The sequence below is a fragment of the Rhinolophus sinicus genome, chromosome 17 (assembly GCF_057876585.1).
Source record: "Rhinolophus sinicus isolate RSI-liver-muscle chromosome 17, RSI-T2T, whole genome shotgun sequence".
NCBI classification, from domain to species: domain Eukaryota; kingdom Metazoa; phylum Chordata; class Mammalia; order Chiroptera; family Rhinolophidae; genus Rhinolophus; species Rhinolophus sinicus.
In genome coordinates, this window is record NC_142517.1 from 43,952,826 (window position 1) to 43,974,780 (window position 21,955).

General features: G+C 37.8%; 1 protein-coding gene across 5 annotated transcripts in view; it reads left to right on the forward strand.

Annotated features, from left to right (window-relative positions):
- KCNMB2 (potassium calcium-activated channel subfamily M regulatory beta subunit 2) overlaps positions 1 to 21,955 on the forward strand; it is a 225,924-nt gene that overhangs the window by 6,998 nt on the left and 196,971 nt on the right. Inside the window, exon 1 of one of the 5 annotated variants that reach the window (XM_074328150.2) lies at positions 16,738 to 16,830. The exons of the other annotated variants lie outside the window; for them this stretch is intronic. Within the exon in view, the coding sequence (XP_074184251.1) occupies positions 16,805 to 16,830 (26 nt within the window). The 5' untranslated portion in view covers positions 16,738 to 16,804. Of the gene's footprint in view, positions 1 to 16,737; positions 16,831 to 21,955 lie in introns of those variants that run through there. 5 annotated transcript variants of the gene reach the window in all.

Below are 21,955 nucleotides of genomic sequence, written 5' to 3' on the forward strand. Positions count from 1 at the left end.
TTATAAATGCAACTAGTCCCAATAGCAGTGTGTGTGTGTGTGTGTGTGTGTGTGTGTGTGTGTGTGTGTGTGTGTTATGTGCCAACTCCTGGCAACCCTATGAAATGAGTGACGTCCACGATGTCCTGTCCTCAACAGCCCTGCTCAGCTCCTGTGGACTCCTGCCTGTGGCTCCTTTATGGAGTCACTCCTTCTCATATTAGGTCTTCTTTTCCTGCTGTCTTCTGTTTTCCCCAGCATTATTGTCTTTTCCAAAGAACCCAGCCTTCTTTGAAAAAGAAGTAGGACAGCTTCAGTTTTGTCATTTTTGCCTCCAACAGTGTTTCAGGCATAATTTGCTCTAGGACCCACATTTTTGTCTTTCTGGCAGTCCAGAGTATCTGTAGAGCTCTCCTCCAACACCGTAATTCAAATGAATCAATTTTTTTTTTCTTTTCAGCCTTATTCGCTGTCCAAGTTTTGCATCCGTACGTAGTAATTGTGAATACAAGCATGTGGATGATCTTAGCCTTGGCCACTGATGACACATCTTTGCTCTTGGTGATCTTTCCTAATTCTTCTTTCACTGTAGTACCTCTCTTGAAAAGTGTGGGTATTTCATTGTCTAAAAATGTCACAGATTTTCAAGGTTTGGCTTTTTTTTAATCTCCAGGAATAGTTTCTACCATGGCCTTTAGCACATGGTGCTATATATGATCTTTGGTTCACTAACCTGCTCCCCTTTTCCCCAGTTAGATTGAAAGTCCCTGGAAGGTTAAGGACTAGGTCATAGTCATTGCAATATGTTCAGTGTCTAGCAGAGTTCTTGGCATTAGTTAATGCTCAATAACTACTGGATCAACGATGTATATACTAGATTTGTTAGTGTCCAGTTTGACCTAAGGAGGGTAAATGACCAAGTGGGCAAATAAATCATGCAGTTCAGAAATAAAGTGCTACATTGCACTATGTTATAACAAAGACCTGGACCTGCCATGTGCTTACTAACTTTCCATTCAATTGTCCTCTCACCTCTTCTCTTTGTATTCTGAGGCCCATATTAAATGCTTTTATGGGACAGTTTCCCCATCCCTTCCTTTCACTGTCTGCCCACAGCAGCTACCCTATCTTTCTAAAGAGCACGGTGGAGCCTTGCATTCGAAGCTAACTTCGAGTCTGACAGCCTTCAACAGCAAACTTCTAAGCCCCCTCCTCATCAAAGCTAGGGTGACAGATGAACCTGGGTAAGAATTTCAGCTCAGGAGGAGGGGAGGGAATAAATCAGCTGTCAAAATGTCAAGCCTGCCAACTTCTTAGGAAAGAAAGAAAAGATGCTTATATTACTAGACAGGAGGGCTTTGGTTTACATTTGCTAGCATTTGTACTAAATAGGGAAAATGTCAGATGAATCCCACATGCAGGTTACTTGTCATCTTGGTGTTTTCCTGAGTGTGAAATTAAGACTCCAGAATATTCTGGACACATGAGCTTATTTTCAGTTTTCAATAAATTCATTCAGTAAGTGAAAAAGAATAGTTAGGCAAGTAGTAAAATACGTAACTAAATTTTAAAGTATAATTTTTAGCACAGATAATTAGGTTGCAAATTCCTTGAGATCAGACACTATATTTTTATAATTCGTAAGTGAATCAAACTGTATTAGACATACACAATTCTTTTTAAAATAATTTGTCGGTTAATGTATATTCTCCTCTTCACCCTGTTCCCTGAGGTAAAGCCATATTAGAGAAGTCAGGTAAATTTCTTATTGTTATTTACCAGGCTGCTTGACTAGAGATGTAGGGTCCTAGAAGCCACACGTATCTTAATTTCAGTGAACCCCCTTTGTGCTCTATGGTGTAGATAAGGCTTTTACAGAGCAGGAAGGAAAGAAAGGTTTCTAAGTTCTGATGTTGCTTGTTCTTTCATGGAAATGTAATTCACAGACTTTCTTTGATTGGAAATGATTTACAAAACCATTCCATGTAGGTTTCTATCAAAAGAAGATTCAATTTGGAACTTGGCCAAAATAAAGCCCTTACTACACTACAAGTGTTTGGGCATTCCACTCTACTTTGTACATAGTTCAGGACTTTATAAATAATGACTTTGATTTTGTCAGACATTTTAAGCCTATTTTTTTCTCATTATTATTAAAATTTCCACTGAAAAGCTGGTAAAGGTCAAGCACCTGACTCTATAATATACTCCTATCTACAAAGGTAAAATATCTTTCAAAGCGAAACTCTTAGAAAGTTGAAAAAATAAGCAGCAATTTAAATGCAAATCTAGAAGCTTTCTTGCTTTGCATAGATGTAGAGGACTGTTCTTATAGTTCTGTATAAGGTACTTAATGAGAAGGAGAAAGAAGCAGTTGGTAAACCTTACCCGTGAGATAATTCTTGAATGTTGAGTTTCGTTTTGTATAAGTATCTGAAAATTTCTGACCATATAAAGAATTTATAGGCCCAACAAACTGAAGTATAATTTATTTCCTCAGAGAGATTGTATTTCTATAGTAAATCTGGAACCACTGATGTTCTTTGGATTTTTTTTTTCATTTCCTAGATGTTTTTTTTTCATATTCCAAATGAAGAAATTAAGGGGGAATAAATAACAACCTGACATCCAGGAGAAAACAATACCTAACTTTACATACAAAATTGTAACAGGATGGATCCAGGTCCTTCCTCTGTGGGAATGATCAATGGCTGGTTTAACTTAGATTCCTAGTGTTTTTTTTGATCCTGTGTGCTGCTGGGGAACAGCCACATGGGGCTCTCTGTGTAGACAACTCAAGGTAACTATTTGCTTTAAAAACATAAAAATAGAAGAGCACAGGACACGATTCTCTGTTGAAATGAATCAAAAGAAAAGTTGAGAGAAAGAGAGAAATTAAAATTCCTATCTAAAGGAAGAGGAAGGCTTAGCTAACAGGTTACCAAATTTGAGAATATCTTTTTGGGTGTGTAAAAGATAACCACAGCCCTGGTACAGAGAAAACTGGTTAGAGAATGTCTATTACAACCTGCTTCTCAATCTTCTAGGCCTATTTCCCCTTTGACAAGCAGATTTAGTGTCTGCCGAACTGGCACTGGGGAAAAAAAAAAAAACTGGTATAAAGAAAACAGGGGATATACTCTGATTTATACGCCTATATGAAAAGTTGACTTGTGTGTAAATTTGATTTCAGATGGTGTTTAGTACGTTTACTAGAAGAAGGTTCTTCCCCTAAACCTGTGAATGTGCTCACATGTCCACATTATATTTATAAAAATCTATTCTCCATCATGCTATCCTTTAATTGAGCAGTCTTCATTTCATGTCTGCATTCATTCAATTATTCATTCATTTATTCAACAAATATTTATTGGGCTTCCACTACGGACTAGGCACCTGATGGTCCTGGGGTTACAATGTTGAGCCAAAGCAGAAATGAGCTCCTCCCCACCAACCATGAGGTGACAGTCTTGGGAAAGAAAGACATTATTCAAATAATCACACAAATAAATATAAAATTACAAATGTAATAAATGCTGAGATTATTTAATTGGAGACATTAATGTAGTCAAGGATGTCAGGGAAAGTTTCTCTGAGGAAGAAATGACTGAGATGCTAAATGAAGAAGCATAAAAACGAAGAAGAAAAATAAGCAAGTGTGAAAGCAGCAAAGATTAGAGAAGAAGCTTTCTAGGCAGAGAAAAAGCTTGTGCAAAGGCCAAAGCAGAGAACATTCACTTATGCAACATTTATCAAGCGCCTGTGTGTGTGTGTGTTTGTGTGTGTGTGTGTGTGTAAGTGTGTAAATGTGTATACAGAGAGAGATAATTAATTCCCTGCCCTTATGGACCTTACATTCTAATGAAAAGCAATCAATAAAAAATTAATAAATGAGATTTTTTGTAAAAGCCTGTTATAGAGAATAGATAAGGACAGTGCCTCTGACAGAGGGTTAGGTTTAGTGCCTGGAGGGTGGGGATCAAACAGCATGTGGTTAAAGACAGGCTGAAGAGACAGCAAAGAGCCTGGTTAGGTACCATGTTTCCCCGAAAACAAGACCTAGCTGGACAACCAGCTCTAATGCATCTTTTGGAGCAAAAATTAATATAAGACCTGGTCTTATTTTACTAACATATAAGACTGGGTATAATATAATATAATATAATATAATATAATATAATATAATATAGTACAATATAATATAAAATACTGGGTCTTATATTAATTTTAGCTCCAAAAGACGCACTAAAGATGATTGTCCAGCTAGGTCTTTTTTGGGGGGGAAACAGGGTAGGACTTTACAGGTCATGTTGAGTTTGCTTATTATTCTAACAGCAATGGAAAGTCATCCAGGGTATTGATCAGGGGGCTGACAAGATATTTCTGATCTGCAAAAGTATCTCTGCTGCAATGTGGTGATCAAAATGGAGACGAGCAGAGTGGGTACAGAGAAGCCCGTTGAAAAGCTATTGTAGTAATCCAGACAATGGTAGTTTGGGCCAGACAGCAGTGGGATAGCAGAAAAGTGGCCAGAAGGAAACATGTTCAGGAAGTCATATCAGAGAGTTGGTGGTGGGATAAATTTGAGAGACCATTGGTAAAGAAGAAGGAAGTGTCAAGGATAATTTTAGATTTCTGGCTTCAATAACTGAATAGACGGTGAGGTTATGGAACTCTGAAACATAGCCAGAGATCCCTTTCATCAAAAACATTTTGAAATCGTAGTCTATACTTACTGCCTCCACTTTCTTGCTCCCCAATCATTTTTTAAGGTGTATGAATTCTGGTGTATGAATTCTGGCCACACTGCTTTCCTGTGATGGCCCTTTTCACCCTTTCCAAGAATCTCTTTATTACCCAATTTGGCTTTTTCACAGCCTTCATAATTCTTGATCATTCTACAGCAATCAAAACCATGGTTTCTCTCTCTCTCTCTCTCTCTCTCTCTCTCTCCTACGTTACATTTCTTTTCTATCTTTCCTCTTTGCTGGGTCCTCTTTTCCCTTTTCTTACTTTTTTTTTCAGTAATTGAAAGTATTATCTGTCTGCATTTACATCCGAAACCACCTCTCCAGCTGTGACCTTACTCCACAACCCAAGTCCTATGTTGCCTGCTACCTGGTAGACATTTTCTTGTGGCTGCCATCTTTACACTTCAAGAGTCACTTGCAAAATTAAATTCAAATTAAGACCCAATAAATCTATTGTGTCTCATGTTTCCATTGCCTCTGCCACTGATCACCCAGGTTTTAAAGCCAGCAATTATCTTTGAACCCGTCTCCAACTATAGACCTAATTGGCCTGAGTACTATTAATTCTTCCTTCAAAATAACTTTTGCATTCAAATAAAGACCCTTTAGTCTCACACCTTGGCTATCATTATAACTAATCAACCTCCTTTCAACCTGTCTAATTTTTTCAAAGTGTTGTTCTTAAGTCACCTGCACAGGAACTATCTGGGAAGCTTTTGTTGGTGGTGGTGGTTTTTGTTTTGTTGTTGTTGTTTAATATTGATTCATGTGGCTTCTGTTTAATCAGAATCTTTTTTGGTAAGATCTGGAAATTAAAAAAGTACCTTAGGTAGATCTATCATACATAACTTTTGGGGGAAAAAACAACAACAACCCTGCTCTAATCTCTTCTTGCCTCTGTGTTCTTCTACATAGACCTTCCTAATGAATAAGTCCAAAACATGACCTTGATCATGGAACTTCCCTAATCACAGCCCTTCAGGAGCTCTCTCCTTAATCAAGCAAATAGTTTCCCAGGACTGGATATCACAATCCTCCAAGATCAGTTGTCCAGACAAATTTCCAGCCTAATCTTTACCTCTCCCTTCTCTCTCCGTTTCCATCTGAGCTATACTACTCGCCCCCCTTCCCTTGGCCTAATGCATATCAAACATCCAGAAAAGGTCTCTCTCCCTTTTCATTTTCGACCGTCAAACTCCTACCGACTCTCCAATGGCCTCTCCTGGGTAAAACATTCTTTCATCCACATAGCATTTTTCCTTTTCCTTTACATTTCTTGCCCTCCAGGTTAGAAGGGACCTCTTCAGGCTCTGAACTCTCTCAGCAGGTTTGACCTTTTGCTATTTGCATATCACGTAGTAATACACATACATCGTTTTCTCTTTTCTTCTTCTACTTACAAATATAATAAAGAGAGGAACTATATTTTATAAAAAGACAGATTTATGGAATAGAAAGAAACTTGACCTGGGTTCAGAATCCATCTAGTGCATGTCCTTGGACAAATCATCATCTAACTTCTCTGAGCTTCACCTCTATTTGCTAAGGGAGGTAATGTCACTCACACTATTAGATTTTGGTCAGTATAAGTTGAGCGCTTTATAAAAAGTTGATCCATATGAAATTGCCTATATTCAATTATTTTCACCTACGAAAATGGAAATTTTATTATTCCTAGCAGACCTCTATATTTTGGTACATTTTCCTTTAAAATATTGTTGTGTACCATACTATGCTTTGCACCTCCTTCACACATCAGAACTTGCCTATGAAACATATAAATAAGATAAATATATATTATATTATATGAAAAATATACGTATATATTATATAACCATAATAATGTTCTCACTATTGGCCTGAAGAGATCAGTAGAGAGAATTGCACAAACACCACGTAGGCAAACTATTAATGCACCACAGTGCTTACCCTTGCTTGTCTGTGCCTTTTTCAAAGCAGGTGAACAAACAATTTTAATAGTAAGCTAAAGTAAGCTGTTTTCTAATGAGACAGTTCTGTTAAATAAAGGTCAGCAAGAAAAGTAACAACTCTGGTTGTCTCTTGTTTATGGTTCATCTGGGCATCATGCAAACTTGCTCAAATTTCTCTCCTGAGCATTACCTTACCCTGAGTTTATCTAAAGGATACACTCCACCTTGGTTGGGATTCTTTGTCATTAATCAGCATAGCAATGATATTTTCAAATGCAACTTCTAAGGAAAGTATGCACATTTTGTCTCTTCAGCTATCTTTCTCTACTCCTGTGATATTATGAAAAAGCCTCTCGACCAATTAACCCAAAGGAAACTCTTACCTTGAGAAGGTTGCTGTTATAGTGGTTATAAAGGTATATGAGCTGAGAAGGAATTGGTGTTTTTATGTTCTTTCTTAGTGTTAACTCTTCAGATTTATCAGTCCGCAGAAAGATTCTTTGTCAAATGCTCCCTTTGTTAAAAACAATAATTTGTGCCAACAAGGCATTATGCTAAAGGAGGTTCTCGAGATGGTTACAAATTACTCAGGAATCATATCAAGTTCCAGAAGTTAAGAATGAGACAAATGCCATAAGAAAGGTACACAGTGCTTTGGGTATTTTAATGAACAGAGAACAATTACAAATAGAAGCTAAGAAAAGGACAGCTCTCCAAGAAGCACCAGTATTAGCAAGGTTACAATCTCTCTAACAAGCTCTCCCCGTCCCCATCTCTCTCTCTCTGGCCACTTACATGGCAGTTATGTTACATTGAGTAAGTTCATTAACATCTCTGTGCCTCAGTTTCCTTCTCCATAAAATGGGGCCACAATACCTGTCACTTAGAAGTATGTGTAAGTCCAATACGATCATGTACATGGGGTGGGAGCACAGTGCAGCACATAGTTGCCCTCAGGAAACGGCACCCATTGCTGCTATTAGTGTGGGTAATCATGTCAATGTCACAGAGAGTTCAGAGAGGAAGGGCTTTGGATTTAGTGCTTTTGGATTTTACTAATTCAATGGTTAAATGGGAGATCATTTTCCAAAACAAGCTTAAGCGTCAAAATTAAGTTCAATAGCATTAAAAGACTGAGTAGATGGTGAGGAAGCAAGTCATTCTTTCAAACAATTTTTTCCCCAAAAGGAAAGCAGGAGTAAGGGCAGCTGACATAGAGCCAGTAAGCACACAGGAATGATATATTCTTTCTTTTAAGAGACTGACTGTGAGGGCCTCTTGGTAGTTGATGAAATAGCATATTACCTTACTTTGCATGTTACACATGGAATTGACACTGACTTCATCTCTTATGAGTCCCACAACTCTGTGTGGTAGCCATCATCACAGTGCCTACAGACGGGGAAACTGAAGTTCGAAGACATTGAAACTACCTGCCCCAAGTCTCACAGCAAGTAATGGCAGACCCAGCCTTCTGACTAATTCCTCCATTTTTAAATCCCAGGTCACACTGCCTCACTTAGTTATGAACCCACCACTTCTATGTGTGGAACCTACTTCACAGATATTCCTAGAGAGAATAGCTGTGTGTTTTTGATAAGGTTTAACAAAACTTTTACAATGTCCATAATGATGCACACCATTAAAGGAACTCTTTGCAGATGTTGTTGTACTTTATAGCAGCAGTAGCTTGTGAACCCTTAGTAGGTGCAAGGCATTGTCCTCAGCATTTGATATACATTCTCTAATTTACAGCGCAGAACATCCCCAGGAAATGAGTGCAGGTACACTTGAAAAAACTGAGGCTCATAAAGAGAGATGAGCTTGCCCAAAGTAACACAACTTTTAGGTGGCAAAGCTGAGGTTCAGTTTGGAGCCAGCCTAACTCCCAAATTTTCAAGTATTGCATTTGACACCTGTGGGTCATATGACACCTTTCCTACCCATGTACCAATGTGCACGGGCCCCAAGTGTGCAGGCCTGGACTATGAGACCTGTGCAGAGCTCCAGGAAACAGAGGGGAGCATATGATTCATGCACAAATGTCTTGAGGGCAGGTGACCCAGGGAATCTGCTTTCCTGTGGATTGACATTTATCTCTGCTCTTTCCTTGCCCACTAAGTAAACCCCTAATGCATGGTGCTGGCCCCCATTCAGATGTTGACCAAGGTTTACAGATATGATTCTCAATGGTAACTGTGGAAAAATGATTTATCGGCTTTCCCTCCACAAGTTTCCACGCTGAGAAGTTGTGAAAGAGAAAGGAGGGTTAGGCAAATAAGCAAAATGTTTTGTAATAGATATCACGTTTTCCCTTAACATAGCATCAAATTGGTTTTCTACTTTTCTGCAGTCTTATCTCTTGAATAACAAAACCAAAAACTGATTCTATTCTTCTGCCACCAATCTCTAAGATAATTCAGGTTGATAACCTCTTTCAGATAAAGTATAAATTATGTCCCAATTCTATTCACCTAATGCTTTCCATAATTCAGTATGTATCAGTGGCATCATAAACTTTATCTCTTTCCCATCCCATTCCCCAAATCGGCTTTGACCTCATCAGTGTAGTGTATGGGCTGCTTTCCTATAAAATCACCTTTCCTCAATCTAGGTAGAATTTAGACCCAGGTCCTTCTATTTCCAAGTTCTGTGTTGTTCTGGGTTTTTTGTTTGTTTGTTTGTTTGTTTGTTTGTTTTAGTAAACTATTTAACTCAAGCAAATATAATAATTATTCTTGATTTTGCCTTTCCTTAAATTACAGAAATTCAAATACTCTATTATCCTGAAATTATTATAATTTGTATTCAAAAGCAATGACCTAATAAGTTACACATTTTAAGCCTCAGTGGTCTGCTAGATTTGTGAATAACTACCATAGTCAATTCTGACAGCACCCTTAATAGTGTTTAGATTTCTTTCTTCTTTGCTAGGTAGTGCAGAGTTTGATGTTATCCATATTTCAAGGAAATAATAAGAGCTAAGGGTTTCATATTGGTAGTTCTTCAATAAAGATAAGCAGGGGGAAAAAATGCCCTGTGCCAAAGTGTTAAATTGGCTGGATTTTTATCACTGCTTGTCAACAAGCTTCTTCTAAAATGATATTGAATTAATTTATATTCACAGAAGCAAATCAATTTTAATAAAACATTAAAATGAAGTTCAAACTGAACCTTCACCTAAAACTTGATCTTCCAAATTGCTTTTCATCTAAAGTCAGTTAAGATTTATGATAGGTATATAAAATGTGAGGAAGGAAAAAGATTTCCTTTATTATCCTACCTACGTGCCATCTGGCACCATGCTAGAAAAAAAGAAGAAAAAAATCTGGTTTGGGGCTAGTCTTGGTCTGGATGTGTTTTTACAAGATTTGATGAAAAAAATTATGAAATATTAACTAGGCATTGGCCAACATAGACTTTTAAGATTGTCTGTTGAAAACAAAATTAAAAAGCAGATACATGCAAGCTACTTGAATGCAAGAAATGATAGGAAATGTGCCCCAGAGACAGAAAGTGACAGTTTATGGCCAAAGACAAGAAGGCCACCCAGCACTGAGCATTCTCTGGTCAGCTCTAGAGATTCTTAGTGGTACTAGGAGATTGTACAAATTGGTTTTCCTGAAAATAGAAACTTGAAAGGGAATAAATGTTGACAGAGAAGAGAGAGTAGATTATTGGAAGAAATCATTGACAAGGAATATACCACAGCAAAACTGTTTTATCAAAAACTCATAAAATTAATCTCTAACGTTTCTTGATTACTTATCCTTGAGTCAGACACTATGTTATGGATCTTACCCAGATGACAAATTTATGAATGGGTTTTTATAATATTTATTCTTCAGATAAGGACACTGAGGCACAGAGAGGTCCAACAACTTGTTCAAAGTTACACAGTTAACAAGTATTAAGACCTTGATTCAATCTCAGGTAATCCAATCCTGATTCCAGAGTCTATACTCTTAATCACCATTGCTAAGAAATTCCAAAGCACTGTCTTTAAAATAATAACTTTCAGAGCATATGGTTATAGGTAACTTTGAAGGAACTTCTAATAAGAATTCAAACCTGAAATATTTATCAGAGTCAAATCCTGAAACTACAGTTGGTACCAAAACACCATGCCGGTTCTTCATCAGTTGTTTTAGAATAGAACTTAAAATTACAATGAGAGTATAGAGTATATAAACCTTTATGTTTAAAAAGAAAATGTGTGTTCTCTTATCAGAATCACCTAGAATCTTATTAGAAAAGATAATTCTTTCCTTTGTCTCTAATACAGAACAAATACCCAATGTAAAATCAATTTAATTCGATTCTTTTTAACAATCAATTGCTGGTTCCCTTTCAAAAGACAGCACCTGTGATTTTTATTTTTCTTAAGAATAAAGAACTGAAATTCACACTGTTTCTATGAAATAAGTATACTTTAGAGTCTAAGTCTGTAACCTTGTAGGATATGAAGATTTTTAAGATTACAAGACATGTCCCATTGTCCTCAAATTTCTTGCAAACTAATATTGATTAGTATTCAAAAGAAAGTATTGTACTGGTGGGTTCCCCAAAGCATACAGGTGTTGTGTAAATGACATAGCTCCCTTCCCTCTGAAAGTGACTTTATCATGGATAGGAGTTGTCTAGAGAGAACCTCATGAGGCTGTGAAACAAATTCTTCCACACCAGCTAGCTGATAAGAACATATGACCAAGTCCAAGATTCTTGTCATTTTAACTGGGATTTCTTAAGGATAATGCCTTCAGAATGAAAAGGGAGACGATGGAAATGATGGACTGACAGACCAGAGGAGCTGGCACATTACTAAAATATCCTCATACATTGCAACTGAAAACCCCCTCAAGGGTTCACAAACCCCAAATTAGCAGTGTCTGGTCTCCACATGCACTATACCTCTTACTAAGCAGACCCAAGCCTGGCAGTAATGGCAGCCAGCCTCAGTTCAAAGCTTAGCCTCTCCCATGCACCTCCAAGACAGCAAGTGACAACCATCTGAGGATCACTTTGTAGCTTATACCAAGGGACTCCGACCTTGGCCCAAACTAGAGCTCCTCCCAAGAAGCCCCAGAACCAACACATCTGGTAGCCAGCTCCAGAACATACCAGAGCACCACCCAATCACCTCCACAAATGACACATCTAAAAAGCAGACTGGGCAGGCACCAGAGCCCCACTGAAGTGAATCCTGTTCTTTACCATCAGCCCCTGCACAACATCTCCTGCACTGTAGTCATGGCCACTCCTCACAACCAATCAGACTGAGAGTCAGTCCCTCCTATTGATGTGCCAGCAGTAATCAAGGCTCAGTACAATAGGAGGGTACACACAACCCACAAGTGACATACCTAGAATACCTGGATCGGGTGACCAGGCAGACTGTACCACGTAGATGAAGCAGAGGATCACATCAGCAATTTGGAAGACAAGGTAGCAGAAAACACCCAATCAGAGCAGCAAAAAGAAAAAAAAAAGCCAAAAAAAATTTAGAATTAAGGGTCCTCTTGGACAACATCAAGTGTACCAATATTTGCATCATTGGGGTACCAGAGGAGAAGAGAGAAAGCAAGGAATTGAAAACCTATTGAAAGAAATAATGATAGAAAACTTCCCTAACCTGGTTAAGGAAACAGATATACAAGCCCAGAAAGTGTACAGGGTCCCAATCAAGATGAACCCAAAGAAGCCCACACCAAGACACATCATAATTAAAATGCCACCAGTTAAAAAGAGAATCTTAAAAGCAGCAAGGAAAAAGCAGTTAGTTACCTATAAGGGAGCTCCCATAAGACTATCAGCTGATTTCTCAACAGAAGCTTTGCAGGCCAAAAGCCATATGCATCAAATGTTCAAAGTTTTGAAAAGCAAGGACCTATAATGAAGATTACTCTACCCAGCAAAACTATCATTTAGAATCGGAGAAGAGCTAAAGAGCTTCCCAGACAAGGAAAAACTAAAGGAGTCCATCACCACCAAACTAGTATTATAAGAAATGTTAAAGGGACTTTTTTGAGAAGAAGAAGAAAGAGGAGGAGGAGGAGGAAAAGGAGGAGGAGAAGGGGGAGGAGGAGACAGAGGAGGAAGAGAAAAGAACATAAAGATAAATAATAAAATGGCAATAACTACATATCTATCAACAATTACTTTAAATTTAAAGGGATGAAATGCTCCAATTAAAAGACAAAGTGTGGCTGAATCAATAAGAAAAAAAGACCCTTCCATATGCTGCCTACAAGAGACTCACGTCAGATCAGAAGACAAACATACTGAAAGTAAAGGGATGGAAAAACATATTTCAAGAGAAAGAAAATGGAAACAAACAAAAAATCTAAAGTAGCAATACCTATATCAGACAAAATAGACTTTAAAACAAAGTCTGTAACAAGAGACAAAGAAGGACCCAGTAATTTCACTTCTGGATATTTATCCAAAGAAACCCAAAGCACTAATTCAAAAAGACGCATCCGTATGTTCATTGAAGCATTATTTACAATAGCCAAGATATGGAAGCAACTTAAGTATCCATCCATAGATGAATAGATAAAGAAGTGGTACATATATACAGTGGAACATTACTCAGCCATAAAAAAAGAATGAAATCTTGCCATCTGCAACAACGTGGATGGACCTAGGAGGTATTATGCTAAGTGAAATAAGTCAGAGAAAGATAAATAGCATATGATTTCACATATATGTGGAATCTAAAAAGCAAAATAAACTAACAAAACAGAAACAAACTCATAGATACAGAGAACATTTTGATGGTTGCCAGATGGGAGGGAAATTGGGGGGATGGGTGAAAAAGGGGAAGGAATTAAGAAGTACATGTTGATAGGTATACAATAGTCATAGGGATGCAAGGTATAGCATGGGGAATATAGTTAATAATACTATAATAATTATGTATGGTGTCAGATGGGTGCTAGATTTATCAGGGTGATCACTTTGTTAGTTATATAAAGTCTAATCATTATGTTCCTTACCTGAAACTAACATAATAATATAATATTGTATGTCAACTGTAATTGAAAAATTATATATATATATATATATATATATATATATATATATATATATATATATGTTTATTTATGTATATATAAAACAAGGTTTGAATAAGAATTAGAAGTGAGGAGGAAATAGATGTCTTAAAAATTGCAAAGGTGACATAGATACAACTTGGAGATTCATGGGACATGGCAAATGAATAAAAGAGAGAAAAGTGACAGAAACCCAGAGTTTTTAAGTTCAGAGAACTGGGAAGACTGGTGGTCGGAGTCTACAGAGAAGGAGTGGAACTGATGGAAAAGCATGAGTTTGGTTTGGAACATGTTGAATTTGAGGTGAAGGAAGGACATCCAGATGAAGATATATCCCGTTGAGGTGTAGCTTGCAACTCAGGAAAGGGATGAAGGCTTCAGAGTCATTTTCATGCATGTGATCATTTAAACTTAGGCGATTACTTTGAGGGAGAGAATAAATCAAGAATTTAAGAGCAACTGGGATTAAACTGCAAGAAGCTTCTATACTCCAGTACTCATAGAGATATAATTTTAAAGGAAATTTTGGGGACCTGTGAAAGAAACCAAAAGAATGCAGAATCACAGAAGCCAAAGGAAGAGGGAATTTCATAGTGGCAATGGTAATTAGAAATGTCAGGCCCTGCAGAGAGCCTAGGGAGGATGAAGACAGAGGGACCTTGTTGGCCATGTGGTGACCTCAAAGAAAGCCATTCCAGTACTGACTGGGAGCAGAAGGTAAAGTGAGAGGGAGGGTGATGCATGGAATCATAGCTTGAGGAACAAGGGAAGGTGTTTTATTAAGACAACAGAAGGCTAAGCACATTTGTTGATTGACCAGAAGGAGCCAGTAAAATGGATTAAAGCTGAAGAATAAACAAAGGTTAATTAATGCTTCAAGACCCCAGAGCACTGGTTATCAATGCTTGCTGAACATTAGACTCCCCTAAGACCCTTATAATAACACCAATGCCTACTGTGTTTCCCCAAAAATAAGACCTAGCTTGACAATCAATTCTAATGTGTCCTTTGGAGCAAAAATTAATATAAGACCCAGTCTTATTTTACTATTATACAAGACCAGGAATATAATATAATATATTTTATATTATATTATATGTAATATAATATAATTAATACAATACAATACAATACAATACAATACAATACAATACAATACAATACAATATAATATAATATAATATAATATAATATAATATAATATAATATAATACTGGGTCTTGTATTAATTTTTGCTCCAAAAGATGCATTAGAGCTGATTGTCCAGCTAGGTCTTATTTCGGGGGAAACACGGTAGTCCTGATCTGCAGAGATTCTGATTGAATTGTTTTGGGTAGGAAAGACACCTGTATTATTTATTAGTTCTCCCAGGTGATTCTAATATGCATCCAGTTATGCGAGAACCACTGACTTAAAAGAATCGGGCATTGGATTAAGGCCACAGTGGAAGGTTGCTTTTGGATGACAAAGGCTCTGTTCTTCCTCTGAGGTGGGGATATAGCATTATTGGGATGGGAGGTAAGGACAGTTTAAATTAAGAACAGAAAGATTTTGAAGGAAGAACATTGAAAGAACTCATGATGGATGGTTTGTCTGAGAGACTCGAAGGTGAGCTGCTTAAAAGGGCAGGAGTAAAGGTGAGTTATGAAAAAAAACTTAAAATGTCCCGAACAACCACTAAGATTTCACCAGGGATATAAATAAGGTCATTGTCCATTTACTGCTTCATTCTTTCTACACTTATTGGTTGGCCACTCCCTGACATAGAAAGGACCTTGCTGACTTTCTTGTTCCTCTGAGGAAAAAGAAGAAGAAAACGTCAAGTTGGAAACAGGAAAGATCTAGAAGAACAGTAAAAATTACAGAGCCTTAGGGAAGACTTAAGGAAGACTTAGAGTATCCAGAGTGAGAAAACCTAAGCTGCAGACTGAGATCTCTGTAGAGTCACTTAGAGCTTCTCTAAGTGAAAGTGAAAGCATTTTTGAGACCACCTTGCCCAGCTCCTCCCATTTAAAGGATAAGTAAACTGAGGTTCAGAACTCAGTGTGATTCAGCCTGCGAACCTGTACACACCTTCTTTATGACCTTTGTGGCTGAGGTTCCCAGTGAGCAGAATGGCTGCAGCTCTTCTGTGAGGATTAATAAGAAAATCCTCAAGTAAATTGTTTTTAGCTTGTTGCAAGAGAGAAAAAAGAATGTTCAATTTCTTCTTTATTGCTATTATTATGTGAGCCAGATTGAATTGCTGCATCTCTTTACAGTTTCTTATGACGAGTGTGAAGTTTGCCATTTTAACCCAAGCCAGTTTTAAATTGCCCATAGAATGACTGTAATAATTCAGTTGCCACGCTCAGTGCATTGTTTGAAATACAACCAAAGGGAAAGAGAAGAACTTGCTAGCCTGGAGAAGCAGCAAGATAGAGCCTGCAAAACTGTAAAGGGACAAATTTCAGATAATTGAGAAGGGGCAGGGTGTGGTGACGAAAATCAGTAGGTCTCCTGCACTGTGCGGCCACAGTACGTGGACGGGGCTTTAACCCTCTGGGTCTGGGTTTTCATCTATTAGGTGAGATGAATGAATCAGATCCCCTCTCAGGTCTCTTCCCTTTCTGTCTTGTTTTTAATTTTTCCATCATCCTCTACAAAAGTATTCTGACATAGTTTAAAACAAACTCCATAGAACATCTCCTGGATCACATTTCCTTTTTCTTTTTTTTTTCTTTTTTATTATGAATTTGTGTCTCAACTTCAGGTTTCTTATCTGTGAAGTAGAGGAGTGCTGGAGTAAATATTCTCCCCTCGCGGCTTTGTGCTGCAGTGGCCTTTTGGTAGTTGTACCAGGCACTAGGTCGGTTGCTATTTACCTTGCATGGTTGAATGCTCTGTTCCTATGTCCCACACAGCCGGGGTGGGGGATGGGGGGTGGGGCACTGACCAATGAGCTCTATGTCCTGGTACAAATGCCCCTGGGCACCTTTCTCTTTTTATTTTCTTTTACCTTATCCAAGTGTGCAGTACACTCTTAGGTCATGTCAGGAGCCCTGTGGGCATTTTGAAAAGAACTGAGACAGCAACAAAGCAGAGAGTGATGCGACAAGGTGACATCCACTATAGGTAAGCTAGAATCTCCCAGAAAACTGTATTTGTTTTGCTTTTATCTTCTTGAATTGGTAAAGGAATTGGTGACGTTGTTATGCAGAAAGAAACTACAATTCAAGAGAATGGTATTGGTTTGGATGTTTCACAAAATGACTAGAAGATAGAAAGCTAAGGAGCACAATGTTTCCTAGTTTTGGAACTATCTGTGTGGCTGCAAACTCAGGAGTAGAAGGAAATGATAACTGTGGAATGCTTTCTTTCATAGGGAAGTGATTTTTCTTTCCTCAGTTGGATTTAGGGTTGTTTCTTGATTCTAGTGTCTATTTCTCATATTTTTAAAAAACGGCGTAGTGTTAATTTATAAGTTGCAGGTTTCAACGCTAACATATTGGAGTTGTGTGGAGTTATGTTTTTGTCTTTCAAATTCTCGATTATCTTAACATAAGAATTTTCTTCTATTTGATCAATTTTCTGAGAGAAACTCTGCCTAGACAAGAAAACTGAGTTGGAGAAAGGATACAAATAGCTAGAAGACTCTAGAAAAAAGTATCTCAATTGGTTGTTTTAGGTAACAGTCTTTGATTTTCACTGGTATTAATTATCCAAGCATCTGTTTAGATCTCTAATTAATTTTGCATACATAGAAATTGACTCACAGAAACATTTAATAACATTGTTATTTTACAGGCAATTGTCTTCCTCTGCAAACCAGACCATAGTATTTTTAGTGATGAGAAAATATATACAAATTCAAGTTGACAGCCATTCACAGATCCCCAATATTCCAATGTTTCTAGTAGGAGATGTGATCTAAAAGTACGGTGAATGTTTAAATTTAAAAAGTTATTACAGTAAAAGACACATTGCTATTAATCCCCCTCAAAATCCTCCCCCTCGCTTCAGACACACTTTTCCCATCGTTCTTGCCATTTTCTGAAGCAGTTCTGGAAGTCCTCTTTTGTGAGTGTCTTTAGTTGCACTGTCGTGGCTATTTAGATATACAGAATCAATTCAAAACATTTTCTTTTCATGGTCATTTTGACTTTGGGGAAGAGCCAGAAGTCGCAAGGTGCCAGATCCGGTGAATAAGGTAAATGACGACACACCGTAATTTTTTTTTTTTTTAGCTATATGAAGTATACAACATACATGCACACACTTTAATTTTTTTTTAATTGGGGAATATTGAGAAACAGTGTGCTTTTCCAGGACTCATCAGTTGTTGTCCTTCAATCTAGTTGTGGAGGGCACAGCTCCGCTCCAAGTCCAGTCACCATTTTCAATCTTAGTTACAAGGGGCGCAGCCCCCCATCCCATGTGGGAATTGAACCAACAACCTTGTTGAGAGCTTGTGCTCTAACCAGTTGAGCCATCCAGCTGCCTCACCGGCAGCTCAGCGGCAGCTCATTGTCTTCAATCTAGTTGTGGAGGGTGCAGCTCACTGGCCCATATGGGAATCTAACTGGCAACCTTGTTGTTAAGAGCTCACAATCTAACCAACAGAGCCATCCGGCCGCCCCTGTAATATTTTTATTTGACAGAAATTGCCATACCAGAAGCGATGTGTGACATGGAGCGCTGTCATGATGGAGGATAAAGTAAAGAGACTCATGAAAAAGGACTTCCAGAACTGCTTCAGAAAGTGGCAAGAATGACAGGATAAATGAGGGGGAATATTTTGAGGGCAATGTGTCTTTTACTGTAATTTTTTTTTTTAATTTAAACATTCACTATATATATTTTGATCACACCTCATATATGTCACCAGTCTGCAGAATGCTTATTAATAGCCTGACTGAAAACTTGCTTAAGAAACATTTAATTTCAAATCAAGCATAACTATTTTTCTTTTAGATTGTACAGATACATTGTTAAGGCCATTTTCCTTCCCTATATTCAGTTTACTTCGCCTGTTTAAAAAAAAGAAAGGTATATCTATATATCTATGTCAGTGATATAGATATAGATATATAGAATGAGGACCAAAAAAAAACTTGAAAGGGTAGAATGAAGGAATAAGAAAGGAAAGAAGGAAGTAAAGAAGGAAGGAAGGGAGGAAGGAAAGATTTGGCAAGTAATTAGTTCATTTGATTATTTTAGGTCACCAAACAATACTTGAAGTCTTTCCAAAATACTTTGTACCACTTGGTTCAAATGTTTTTCTTTGAGGGCTAATTTATTAGTAACAAGAGAATGTTCAAGATAAGGCAGGGTGGACACCCAAGTAATTGACAACCAGCCAGGAGGCCTTTGTCTGAGAACCTTAGGTGAATAGGAAACACTGACAGTTAAAGGGATGGAGATCAGTTTGGAGAACATTTCTCACAAGAAAATAATTCAAAGTTAAGTTGAAGATAACCCCCTGAGTGAGGCAACTGCTATTCCCCTTAGAACTCTTCTTCAAAGCTCGAGATTTCTGTTGTGGACAAATAGCTACATTGAACCACACAAACAGAGCTCAATCAACCAGTAAGTCAATCAATAAAATCTAAGTATTTCAGATCCAAAGCCCAAGTTGTCTTCCCCTAAATGCATTCAGATCATTGATTTTGCTCTCTAATGTGCTTTGAAGAAGCACAGTAGACTTCACTGAGATAGAATGATAAAGATTTTGAACATTATCTGACACCTCTGAGCACTACATGTCAGACATGTGCTAAGTGATTTCTGTCTTTTAATGAGATCTTTGAAATAACTCTATGAAGTAAGTGCTATTTTTATCCCCAAATGAGAATACTGAGACTTGACTAAAGTTATTTTTCCACAATACCACAGCTAGTAAATAACAGAACCAGGATTGCAACACTGCCTGACCTCAGAGTCTGTGCCATTACCCACTACACTCTTCCACCTCCTCAGAGACAACTTTGTATGTTTTCCAGATGTTTCTGGACACTCAGAAGCCCATGACAGAATATTAGTTCTCTGAGGCTACAAGCCATGCCACATATTGCCTCTGAATCCCCAGAAGTGCTGGGCACACAGTAGGTACTTGAAAAATACCTGTTGAATTAAATTTACAAATGAAAACTCTTTGTTCTAATGCTTTATCCTCTCACTGTGCATGAAACTGAGTATGAATCCATAAAATTTTAGTCATAAGCATAATGTTATTTGAACAGGAACAAGATAGCATTATGAATAATAGATATCGATCTATAAAGCACAGAGCTACAGCTACAGTTTAACAGGCTAATTCAGGGATTATTATAAAATCTTAAGAGATTACTGTACGTGACACATGATCCCCTTCACTATCAATAAACACAAAACAATGCTGAGAAATAGACTTTATTCTTTATTTGTTTTTACATAAAAGCTGCACAGAGTTGTGCAAATACACTAGAGTTAGGACAGCTGGGTTCTATTCTTGGTCCCAAAACTAAATGGCTTTGTGACTCTCAGCGAGAGGCTGATCCCTTTGGGCCTAAATCTGCTCATGGTTAAAATTAGGGGAGCATCAGATTAGACGACCTATAAGGTCCTGCCAAGTTTAAAATCCTATCATTCTTTAATATTGCTGCATCAGGTCCCAGTGTTAGCGTAGCTGGAAATGCCCGCTTTGTAATTTTTTTACCTTTTGCAAAATGCTCTGTCAGGAGATCCAAGAGACATTTTATGGAAAACTTCAGTAGGGAAAGAAATACAGCAGCCTTTTAGCCACAAGTTAGACTATAGCAACTAGAGTGTGTGTGTGTGTGTGTGTGTGTGTGTGTGTGTGTGTGTGTGTATTTAAGAGGAGAGGAAATTCAGTCATCTGCTTTAGTGTAAACCAAAATAGTATCACCAAAATTTAGCATGTGTAGAATTAGTGACAGTTCATGTATAAATAGAGTTTCTAGTAATATCATCCACAGCACAATTTTACATACACAGACCTGGGAAGGATGGGTGCTGGCTTCTATGCCTACCTCTCTATGAATTAGCTGTGTTACCTTAGCTGACTATCATGGCCTTTCTGGATCTGGGTTTCTCCATCTGTAAGAAGAGAGCTGGATTGGATATGTTGCCTAGCTCTACCACAAGTGATCTTATTGTGATAGGAACAAATATGTTTTAGTTATTGCAATCATTTGCTGCCTCCTGATGAGCAGAGAATGCTGTGGGCTGAAGAGATGACAGGTGCGACCACTAGGTTTGGCACAGCTAGCCCAGAACAAATTGCTCTGCATATTAAGGGGATGAGATTGAGAAGACTCAGAGAAAGGATTCCAGGAAAGGAAGAAGGAACCAGTAAGGCTAAGTGTTGGCACTGAGAGAGGAGGTAAGGGAATAGAGAAGACCCAAGAAATGTAAGGCTAAGATCCCTGGAGGAAAAAAATTGGGCTTTATAAATGTTCTCTTTTGCCTCCAGTTCTGTCAATAAAGTATACATCCCTCAATAATGTTGATGCAAGTGAATTTTTTATTCTGAATGTAAAGTTATTATATCCAGCTTCAAAATCTGTGTGGAGGAACAGCTACCATATGGATTAAAAGTTCATTGTGAGGAAATGTATTATAATAGATAAATCTGGATTTGCAGTATTGATAGCATCATAGAATGAAGGACTCTTTCAACGGGGCTGTGGCCAGACAGCGTCTAGGTTCGGTTTGGTTCTGGACATGATACTTCAGCAGGGGTCTCAAACTCAGACACCTTTAGGGGCCAACTTGAGTGAAGCCAGAACTGACAATAGGCACAGATGGGAACTTGGAGCTGGAGAATGCATGCCCTGTAGAAAAACATTCAAATTTCTTTTGCTATTTCTTTCTTATTTAAAAACAAAACAAAAAAGACATTGTGCCAAGAAAAACACATCTGTGGGCCAGAGCTAGACAGCTTGCAATCTCTGAAAGAGTCATTAACAAATCAAAGGACATTTAGAGGGGAGTGGTCAGTATATGCAATAACTCTCAATTGTGCAGTCTGTGAAACAACTGAGTGAACTGGGATTCTTTAATTTGAAAAAAAAGAACATAGCGCCTGGGGTACTTGGTGATTCTTTTCAAAGTATTTGAAAGCTGTTACACAGAGATAGTATGAGAGATGTTTTATGGAACTAGAAAAATGGGGGCAGCCACTAAGGATTTAAATGAGTTAATATTTGTAAAGCACCCAGAACAGTGTCTGTACAGAGTAAACATTACAGAAGTGACT